Genomic DNA, 12,178 nt, shown 5'->3' on the forward strand with positions numbered 1-12,178 from the left:
AACACCGTACCCTCTCCACACCACTGGTCCAATTAAAAGAATCAAATTTATTTTCAACAGCATAAGACTTCTGTTGAATATTCAGTAATCATTTGGTAATCCACGATCATTTATGGGAGTTTACTTTCAAATTAATAATGTCATGTAAGTCTTACCATATCCTCATTGGTGCCTTTCACTGTGTACATTGCCCAAGTCTTTCCATCATTACTATAGGCAATTTTGTAGGATTTTGTATACTCTGGGCTTCCAATCCTCTTGGCTCCTTGAGTAATCACACCAGTAACTCTCATTTTTCTTTGTAAATTTATCTGAGGAGACAAGGCATAATCAACTATAATTTCATTGCTTTCAGGATAATGATGCTGATGATATCAAATTTGAAAATGGAACATTTTTATTTAATAGTAAAGATTTTAAATAATACAGAACAAGCATATATCAAGCTTAGCTTCAAAATGTCTTTCTCTGATGGTATACTTTTTTTTTTTTAAGTAAAGCAATATGTATGAACAAGATTTGAAAAGGGCAATGTGTCCCCAAAATATAAGTACTGAAAGCATTTGGTTGATTATGATATGTAAGTATGAGTTAGCAAAGTAAAAAATGAGAATGTTGTCTTCTCAAAATAACCTCAATGACATTACTATGAAACTAATGTCAATATAACTGTTAATGTGTCTCAACTGCTTTAGCCTTCAAGAAATTTCCATTAAAATAAAACATGCAAACCTCTTCGAGAACTTTGAGTATTAGAATAAGAAAAGATAAAGACAACAATGATGGCAAAAAACAAGTACAAAAGTATCTTCAGTTTCTCAATCTTTATACTGTAGTCTCTGCTATGGGTTGTGTAAGTACACACTGGTCATGGAGGGTTTTTCACCAAATACTTCTCATTTCATTATATGGAGATGTTCTAACTGATATTTTCTCTCCATTCCAAATCACCCTACAATAGTTTGCTGCAGCATAACTGTCACCTAATAAATTTTTCAACATTTTTCTCATATTTAAATAGGAATCTCCTTTTGACACAACATAATCATTCATTAAATGCTACCATGTAAGAAAAATACTTTCTCCATATATGGGCAAACATTAAAAATTGTTCTATTCACTTTAAAATGCCTTTATGATGTCTATAAAATCTTAAGCTCAGTAGAAAGGTACTGTTTCAATGTTCTTGACAAATCGCTATAGAGCTCTCCTCTCCACCAATTACAAATCAGAATAATTTAAATCTGTTATACTATAATATTGTTAATAATTCAGAGACCATTTCCTGAGAAAACCAGAAAATCTTCAGATTCATGTAAGTGATAAGGATGTTCCACTCTCTGACGGGACTATAAGAGTTAACATTTGAAATGGCAGAGGATGTGCATGAAGAAACCAGCGCCTCTAGAATTTTTGTTTTTATATGATTAAAAACAGGTCATACATTTAAAAAGTCAAAAATTGGAACTATGAAAGCAATCATTAAAGAGTTCCCACCCCAGACAAACACTGTGACTCATTAAAAGACCTAAAATGTTTTATTTCCCCGGATTTATAGATTTTAAATGTGTTAATGTGTTAAGGGCAATCCTGAATCCTGCATGTAGCCAGTGCCCTTTCAAGCTTCTGAAAGGTTGCTAACATGGCATGGTCCACCTTCCTCTCTATTCTGAGTTTCCCTAAGTCTCATCTTCCCTCTCTGATGGTTCTTCCCCAACTAGTGCTCATAAAACGAGTCTCTGTCTTACTCATGTATAAAGAAAATCTGGAATTTGGATGAGTTAAAGAACTGGGGTGAATGGTCCCCAGCCTCTGACTGGCGAGCATATGCCCATGTTTCACTCTTGTAAAGCAAACCTATAAACAACATTTTTGTTTTTAAATTCTGGGCCTGTGGTTCCTTTTTTCTTCAACAGTGCGAAGTGAGTTGACTCATATATCTGATTTTGCTTTTCTCATTTTAATACTTAAACATCAAAATTACTGACATGAATACATTTGATGTCTCATTCTTGTTTGGAGGTACAAATAAAAGAATACTCCCCATGAAGGTAAATTTTACTTACTACTCTTTTATCTCAACTAGTTCTCTAAGGGTGATTTTGTAATTTTAACTCTGAGATTTGGTAAAGGTAATCTCCGAAAGAGACTTTATCTCTATGTTAGGTAAATGAGCACATTGCTATGAAAGAGCCATATTCTTCCACTATCGTAGGTATAGCATTCTTTTTTCAAATGGAGACTCTTCATAGTCTAAATCTTTCTAATATATATAACATAAACAGTGGACACTATAAATCATGTTTCCTCCATTTTGGAAGCCAAATTCCACACTTGATACTGCTGAACGTTCCTTTTTCATTATCTTTTATCTTGTAGATGGCCAAATTATCTCTGCTAGAATTTTAGCTGATGACTAATTTTCTGAAGCTTAAATTATGTAACAATCAAAAAATGAAAATCTGAGTACATGTTTCTCTCTAAGTCATATCAGAAGTGATGTTTTAAAAGATTCCTGTTTGCTCTAATATTTACAAGCTCTGAATATATATCTCAAGGAGCTGGAATTCCAGAGAGTAAATAGCACCCAACTTGGGTGGAATCTACTTTTAGTAGGTATTTGTAATTAAATATCAGTACTGTTTTCATCAAATAAAAAATAACAACCAAAAAGTGACTCATAGAATACCGGTTCAGGGATTATTAGCAATTACTAGGTTTTAGGCTTTTGAGTTCTCCTGTATCTAGCATTATTGGAGTGTGGAATCTGAAATCTATCGGTGAACTTCTCATATTCGTTATGTTAAAATCCATTGGTTTATCTTGCACTTTGAATGGGTCTTTTACCCATGCACGGTTTTGTAAAATCGCACATTGGTCATTTGGAAAATATAGACTCACGGAACTATGTGGACTCTCTAAAAGATTACACATTATACATATAATATCAAAAAGTCACATTCATTAATATCACCACCAATTTCATTAAAAAATCTTAAAACACTGGAAGCTCTCAAGCTCACACTGGCAGTTACATTTTTTCCAAAATTCTAATTTTCCCTTGAAATTTCAAGTTATATCTAGCAACAAATACTGTCAGTTGTTTTCCTTAATGTGGCAGGACTACTTTGTTCATTTTCAAGAAAATATCTGCCAAATATCCAGGTATGAATAGTCATGGTTTGTCAGTTGTTCTCTGAAGTAAACATAATGTTCAAATAAGGAGGGGGTAGTTCAGCCTGCGAATCACACAATCTCCCAAGTGCTTTTCCTCGAGATCATCCTCATAGTCCAGTACTCCGCAGAAGTGCTTTATGTGTGATTCCCATGTCATCACGCAGAATATTAAAGACATGGCCAACATCGGCATTTAATAAAATTAATGATCGTTACTGTTTCATCAAGGACATTCTTAAATGAGCTGGAGTTTTCTTTTTTTTTTTGGCCTCCAGCGTCTGCATAATGGGGGTGAATACAAAGACTACTAGTACAGTTTGATGCTACTGTCTTGATTTGTGCTAAGGCTCCAGCAATTTTACTCACCATTGTTCTGTGGCAACAGTACAATTGTCAACACAGTGGAGATGGCAAAGAAAATCTTATAATTATTATGGAAATAGTGTTGACCTGTGGACTTCCTGGATGGGACTATGGGGGTCCCTGCCTCCACAAGACATATGGGTACTTCAAGTTCAGTTGAGAACTACTGATGTGAAATATACAAGGGGTTATTACAAACACACACACACACACACACACACACACACACTCCAAAGAGATGTAAAAAACAACAGAAAACGGAGCAAAGCATATTAAAGGGCAATTCAGAGAAAAGGAAATGCCGAGAGTTAAATTTTCACTATTAATTAAATAAATGCAAATTAAATAAAAAGAGCAATTTATAGTGAACAACGTATAGCCAGAAATGATGAGATAATATCAAGTATTGCTGAAGTATTCTTCTGCTGAGGGCGAGAGTTGTTATTAAAATTAACCTATTCCTGGGTACTCTTCCCCCCACCCTGCAAATTTCTGCATAGGTGCTCAATGAGAAATGCACACACATATTTATTGTAGAATTTTTTATGTTAGCAAAGAAGAGCAGCTTAAGTGACTATCCCTAGAGGAATAGAGATTTAAAATATAAAATATATGTGTGCACATGCATGTGTCTGTGTGTGCTTTTGCACACATACACAAAAGCATACTTTCTGAGAGTCAGAAGTGATGAACTGGATTCATACATAGCCATCTAAAAACATAAGAATGTGGAAAAAAACAGAATGAAATATACACAACACCACGTATGTAAATTGAAAAACAAACACATATACAACAAAACATCATGCACTTTCCCATAATTCATCTGTCTAAATCAACCTAGGAAAGGTGAAATGAAAGATTACACATCAACTCTTCTAGGCTGAGTTTCTATAAGAGAAGAGGAATGAGACAGAAGGTGGGGAATGAGTAACAGTGCCAGGAAATAAGGAGGTTCATCCTCAAACCAGTGCTGGCAAAAGATATTCAAAGTGGGGGAAGGGATCATTGGTTCCTCTCATTTCCTCCTCTGTTCTCAAGGAAAAGGACTTAAGTATGGCCATCTGATGTAAGAGTACCATTACATACAAAAGTATTTTCTGAGACTCATTCCCCAGTATAAAATATAGTGCCATAAGCATTTCAAGCATACTTATTGTAAAACATACTTAAAAGTATTTATAGTTGTACTTTAGACAAAAGCTAGTATTAAATAAGCAATTAGCTTTAAAAGTAGCTTTATGAATAGCTAATTGTTTTTCTCTTCCTCAACCTGGAAGTTGTGATCCATCTAAGTAATGCATTCCAGTGTGGGTCTGACTGGTAGCTGGTATCACTACATAAAAACAATAGGAATATAAAATATAAACAAATACAGCTTGCCAAAAGGAACTACTTTCTTATTTTATTAAACTGAAAAAAAAGCTTTCAGTTTTTTAAATGTTGTAATAGTTGGGAAGTGGAAGAGGAAGAATTCCTTTCTGAAGAAAAGGAAACGTTTGCCAATTGAAGATTGGTAAAAGATAAACTGAAGCATATTAAAAATTTTAAGAGTTTATTTGATCAAAAAGTGATTGGAATGGGGTAGCACCAAACAAGAAGTGGTTAAGAGTGTTCCACAAACAGGAGCTTGGGGGAGACTTACAGAGAAGAGGGGGGAGCAAAGCAAAGAAATTATCTGATTAGCTATAGCTTAAGGAGTTGCATCATTTGGGAAAGCCTAGTTGGCTGTTTATGATTGGTTGTCCTTAGGTTTCCAGTTCTTAACCTTGAGGAATTTACAGGCTTAGGTCTGTGCTTGCCTACGTAGGCTGCTAAGGCATTAAAGTCAACTCAGTCTAAAACATATAAACAGCGCATACAACTCAATATCAAAAACACCAAACAACCCAATCAAAAAATGGGCAGAAAACCTGAATACATAGAAGATATGCAAATGGCTAACAGGCACATGGAAAGATGCTCAACATCACTAATTATTAGAGAAATGCAAATCAAAACAACAATGAGATATCATCTCATACCTGTCAGAATGGCTATCATCAAAATGTCTACAGATAACAAATGCTGCCAAGGATTTGGATAAAAGAGAACCCTTTTGATGGGAATGTAAATTGGTGCAGCCACCATGGAAAACAGTATGGAGGTTCCTCAAAAAACTAAAAATAGAGCCAGCAATTCTACTCTTGGGTGCATTATCTGGAAAAAATGAAAACACTAGTTTGAAAAGATCCATGCGCCCCAATGTTTATAGCAGCACTTTTTATAACAGCCAAGATATGAAAGTAACCCAGTGTCCATCAACAAATAAAGAAGATGTGATATATACAGATATGAATATTACTCAGCCATAAAAAGAATGAAATTCCGCCATTTGCAGTAACATGGACAGACGTAAAGAATGTTATGCTTGATGAACTAAGTCAGACAGAGAAAGACAAATACTGTATGTTTTAACTTATATGTGGAATCTAAAAAATAAAACAAATAAACATATATAGCAAAAGAGAAACAGACTCACAGATATAGAAAACAAACTAGTGGTTACCGGTGGGGAGAGATAAGGAAGGGGGGACATGTTAGAGGTATGGGAATAAGAGATACAAACTATTATGTGTAAAATAGATAAGCTACAAGGATCTATTGTATAACACAGGGAATTACAGCCATTATTTTGTAATAACTTTTAATGGAGTATACACTGTAAAAATACTGAATCACTATTCTGTATACCTTAAACTAATGTAATATTGTAAACCAACTATACTTCAATAAAAAAGGCAAATCAGACTAATGGTCTCCTTGTTTAATTAATTTAATAAGATCAATCAATAAGAGAAATAAATGCCTGATTCATAACTTATTATTAAGAAAATCATATTAAAATCAAACACTTAGTGGTTGTTTACTTCATGATTATTGGGGCACACAATCAGTAGTCTGTGAGTTGCTATGGAAAAAATGCAGATTTGAAGATTAGACAGCATATTACATTAAAGTACTATGTAAATAAATAGTACTTAAATAATGATACCCTATAACAATCATTATGCATACCAGCATTTTAATAATTTGCACAAAATTTATGTAAATTGACCACTAAGTGCTGGTGAAGAGAGATTTTTTTTTTTTTTTTTTTTGCGGTATGCGGGCCTCTCACTGTTGTGGCCTCTCCCATTGCGGAGCACAGCCTCCGGACGGGCAGGCTCAGCGGCCATGGCTCACGGGCCCAGCCGCTCCGTGGCATGTGGGATCTTCCCGGACCGAGGCACGAACCCGTGTCCCCTGCATCGGCAGGCGGACTCTCAACCACTGCGCCACCAGGGAAGCCCCGAAGAGAGATTTTTAAATTACTAATTTTTCTTTTCCTAATGATGAGGGTTATGGATTATCATATAAATATTAAAACTATCAAGATTAAGTAATGAAAGAACCTATGAGACAGGATGATGTTGATATATGTCCATCATTAGAATTGTTAAAACATAACTTGAGGAATTTGCTGTAACTGTGTATTAGCTATGAACACAATCATGCTTAAACTAAACGAAAAGCACATTTCTTAAGGAAACAATGGCTAAACTGCAACCATCTTTTATGAGTATTTCACTCAAGTATCAGAACTGTCCTTATGTTGAATTAGAAACATTATTTTTTGTGTGGTTATTATAAAGGACATGTGTAATTAGAGAGAATTAGAGCACCCTTGAAATTGTAAATCATCATTATTCATGACACTTTCATCTTAATAGAGATTTTATTTTATGTACTAACATTCTACCTCTGGTGGAGTGGAGATGCAAAAAGACATGCATTCAATTAGCTCCAGGTCTGGAAGTATGAAAAAAAAATGTATATATATACACACACACATATGTATACATGTATATGTATATTTGAAAATTCCAGATAACCATTTTATACTGATGGAATTTAAACTTTTAAATTTGTAAATGAGATTTTTTTTTTTCTCCACAATATTTTTCATAATCCACCTCATTTAAGTATGCTTTCACAGGTCACAGTAAGGACAATCCCTCCAGGAGGGCTGTCAGTTGGGAGCTGGCAATACAAATAAGCTTCAGGCAAAAAGAACAGGCAACCATCTCTTTTGAGTGATATGAGAAATAACTTGAGCCTCTGAGGCAGTTCTAAATATTTGGATTGTTCAGATGTCACTTAAGGGGTTAAAAAGAAACAGGAACACTATTACCAAAAGTTTCTAGTTAAAAATTACAGGGAATTAGACTCCCCTGTAATTCACATTATCTTATTAACATAAAGTATTTTTATCGATTGCATCTTTAACATCTTCTGTGGAGACCTGGGTGGTGGGAAGCATCATGAACGTGTCTAAGGAGGAAGACCTCTGGGGTGTGTCAAGATGAAAGGAGTAACTCAGACCAACAGTGCATAAGTTCATGGTTTTGATATGACTGGCCTAGTTATAACAGAACTTCCCTTAAACAACCTCCGTATCACCAATGACCTGATTCACTAACACTTCATCCCCACTGTTAAACACATGCACTGCTCTGCACATCCTGGCACTTTGGCTGGTCTCTGCCAGGCCTATTCTCCTTGTTGCCAGCTGAAACGCACACTAACCGTGAGTCAGTTGTGTTGGATCCTCAACCTGTTTTTTTTTCAAGTTGTGCTTGTTATTTTAATTATGTAATTTGATTAAACATAATTGCTAAATGTGACTGGGAAAGGAGAGGGTTTTTTTTGCCTATGAAAACATGAAATAGCTTTGAAAAACCTCGAAAAGGCAAATTACTGAAAACAATTGATATTATTGGGGAAGTAATTAATACCTAGGGTTCTACGCTTGAATAACTTTGCCAGTATGTTTAAGCAACAAATAAAATAAAAACTGAAATCAATAACGCTTCATGGGTGTGATTCATCTAAGAAACATGAAAAAGAATTTAAATGCTTTTTTCTTTTAATCAGTTTTTATTAACTAATCAATACTTAGTTCTGAAGCTCCAGATAAGAGGGCTCCTAAATTGCCCTCCACTGTTCTGAATGCTGGTCAGCCTTTGACATGTGTTCAATTAACCCAACTGTCTTCTTTGAAAAAAAGATGGGACAAGAACACAAGCAAGTAAGCATAAAAACTATAATCTCTTTATGACTCTTTGCACCTGGGAAAATTTCCAGTCAAAGTGAAACACCTCATTCACTACATAGTATGCAACAGAAGGAATTCACACACCATCATGGGTGTAACCTGTTAGTTGTTCCACGAGTCCTGGCATAACAGCTTCCTCTGAATTTCCCCCTATTTCTGAAGAGCCTTCAGTATATTGTACTCTTCTCCCCCTTCTTGGTACTTGCTGTGGCTAGAGTTTCTTCATATCCTCCAGTTATTTATATTCAGGAATGAACTGAACTGTGGCTATTTTGTTTAAAGACTTCAATCTGTATATTAAGTTTCATGTAATAGTATATATTAAGGTAGTGGTAGTCCAGAACCCTCATAAATAAAGTTTCATGGTCTGAGGTATGGATTTTAATTCTTGTACTCTGAAATTTAGATTTTTCTTGTCTTTTTCCTGGTTACTTTATATGGCTAGGGCAAGAATTAAAGGAGTCATTGTCTGTAAAAAACCTGGTAATTTGAATGGATTCAGTAAAAAGATGGAAGGAAGGAAGGAGGGAAAGATGGAAGGAAGGAAGGAGAAAAACAGAAACCTCAAAGAAAAGATAGAAGATGGGGAAGAAACAAGAGGAATTAAAAGAGAAAATGATGACATTACATGAGTAGGAACATTAACCTCAATAAAGATACATTAGAAATAATAAAAATAAGGTCACCTCGGTAATCTATATATTTTTAAAGAAGCCTGAGGTGATACCAAAAAGGAAAAAAAAAAATTCTTGATGCACAAGCACAGGAGCAGTGGGTGCGCCATAAAGGGGAGAGGAAAGAGGGAGGCTGTGGGCCAGAGACTGGACTTGCTTAAGTTCTTATAGGTGGCCAATGTCAACAGCAATAGCTCTTAGGCGGATGTGAAGAGGGCAATCACCTGCTCCACCAAGAAAAGAGAGAGGGGGGAGGAGTGAGAGAGGGGGGATAAATTAGCATGTTGAAAAATTTTAAAAAGTTTATCAATTAAAAAAAACCTTCAAGGCAGATGTTAGGAGAGGTGCATTACTTTTTTTTTTTAAACTTCATTATTTTATTTTTGGCTGTGTTGGGTCTTCGTTGTTGTGCATGGGCTTTCTCTAGCTGTGGTGAGTGGGGGCTACTCTTTGTTGCGGTCCGTGGGCTTCTCATTGCGGTGGCTTCTCCTGTTGTGGAGCACGGGCTCTAGGCGTGTGAGCTCAGTAGATGTGGCTCACGGACTCTAGAGTGCAGGCTCAGTAGTTGTGGCGCACGGGCTTAGTTGCTCCGCGGCATGTGGGATCTTCCTGGACCAGGGCCCGAACCTGTGTCCCCTGCATTGGCAGGAGGATTCTCCACCACTGCGCCACCAGGGAAGCCCCAGGTGCATTACTTCTAATAGCTGGCTCAGGAACGAGGGGGAGGAATTTCCCTTTAAGGTCCACATGAATGCTCTCCTCCACTTCAACCACCTCGCTGAGTGGCCTTCAAAGTGAATGTGACTGAGGACAGTACTGAGGGAATAGGAAAAGTAAAATAACAACTGGATCTTCAATTACTTTAAGTATAGTCTTAGCCAAACCTGAGAATTCCCTGATGTTCATATCCCTAACCAGGACGATGAAGGGTTGGCAGGTAGAGAAGAACGCATTATCCCCTGTGTTCTCTAATTTTTCTTATTTCAGCTTGTTTTTAGCACACAAACAACAATGCCAACAGAACAGTTTCCAAGTTTTGCTATGAGAACACTCTATACCTTTCCCTTCATGAAGATATTATTGGTAGTGTCAGTAAGTGCCCTGAAATTTAAAATGCTGACATGGGATCACTTAAACATCAAGACAGAAACAAAAATCACATAATAAAAACTTAAAAGGTACTTCTGGGAAGCAGAATACTATGATACTCTTCATTTTTATGTACCGTAGGAAAAAGTCTAAGCAAACATATGCTCTAGCAAACAAAGTGGCAAATGTTCTAGGATATTATTTTCTAGCATTGAGCAATATGAATGAATTAACCAAAAAGAGAAATCAGAGGGCTAAACAGAAGGAGTGGAAACCTCTGAGACACAGATGCAGCAGCCATTACCAGGCAATAACTTAGTATTCTATAGTCTTTGTGTACTTCTGGTTTATTTTAATCTACATAAGTACACTCTTCCATCTGTGTTTCAAAAATAAAATTACATAGTTTTAGAAATTAAATTTCATTGTCACATTGGAATATATCAGCAAATATTCTGAATAACCAAACAGACAACATTTCATGGTTTTTTTTTTGAGAACTTAACTTCATGATTCAAAAACTCTGTTAAAAAAGACAAACCAAATAGTGCTTGGTCGTTTTTCCTTATTATTAAATTGTTACCCTAGACCTAAAGGTAGCTGCTAGGAATGCTATTACCTGAGTTAACCAGATTATCTAATTTCAGACATGCTGAAAGTAAGTTTTTAATATGACTCCAAAATTGGACGCACACTGGCAATATTCCATAGTCTCTTAAAGTGTTGCCTGATACAAAAGGTTCTTTGCAGTCTATAATGAAGTCTCCCTGGAAGAGGCAAGTAATATCTTTTAATCCTTCTACCTGCTTATACACTTCTATGGTAAGGATTAATTTGTAATTTGCATTGTATTTCTATGGAAAGTATGGGTACTCCACTTAAATGTATAATTATCTTTAAATAAAATATGGAAGGTAAAATGCTCTAAGCTGTTTGAACATTTTGAATCCCTTTATGAGCAAGTAAATTCTGAAATTTGAAGTCAGAGGTTTTCACAACAAACCAACATCTGGGACTGGACTTGTTGAGTTTGGGACTTATTATTAGGTGTTGGGAGAATGATGGTGCTATGGGAACACTGGAAAGATGAGAAACAAAGAGAAGCAAAAGCCTGCAGTCGCAAGTCCTGTACTGCATGTCTTTAAGATGTGCATACAGACCCCTCCTTTCTAGGTGATGATCAGTGGTAAGAACCACTAAGACCCAAAATTGCTTGCCTCCACCAAGAGGTATTAGAAGGAACAACAGAAATTCTGTTTCTTTAGGGTGGGAGAAGATCACTGTACTTAAAATGTTTGTCTTCTGAAAACCCATGCTGGAAAACTGGTTGTGCCACTGTGCTTCCTAACATGGCCTTGGGCAAGGTTCTTAACCTTCCTGAACCAGAATTTCTTTATCTGTACAATGGTAATGAGATGCTATCTAACTCACAGGGTCTTCTGAGTATTAAAGGTGATGTTGACCCTTAGGTGCCTGGCATCTTTAGGGATTCTTTGATTGTTTGCTATCAGTACCATTCTTTCCAGGAAAGAGGTAAGTTGAATTTCTCCTTTACAAATGTAGGAAAACAACAAAAATAAGAAAATGATTCTTTAATTCACACTGATCAGGCATATTAGACTCCATTTCTTTAACTTTTACTTTTCAAAGTGCTTTTATACATATTACATTATTTCTTTGCTCTTTATATTAACCCTAAGAAATAAATTGTATACTTCTGGTCTCCCATATGGGCCAA

General features: G+C 35.9%; 1 protein-coding gene across 2 annotated transcripts in view; it reads right to left on the reverse strand.

Moving 5' to 3' along the window:
• EDIL3 (EGF like repeats and discoidin domains 3) overlaps positions 1 to 12,178 on the reverse strand; it is a 423,483-nt gene that overhangs the window by 125,042 nt on the left and 286,263 nt on the right. For both annotated transcript variants that reach the window (XM_079918353.1, XM_079918354.1), the window contains one exon: positions 156 to 311. In XM_079918353.1, coding sequence (XP_079774479.1) covers positions 156 to 311 — 156 coding nt within the window. The remainder of the gene's footprint in view (positions 1 to 155; positions 312 to 12,178) is intronic.

Source organism: Stenella coeruleoalba, assembly GCF_951394435.1.
Source record: "Stenella coeruleoalba genome assembly, chromosome: 3".
In the NCBI taxonomy this organism is placed as follows: domain Eukaryota; kingdom Metazoa; phylum Chordata; class Mammalia; order Artiodactyla; family Delphinidae; genus Stenella; species Stenella coeruleoalba.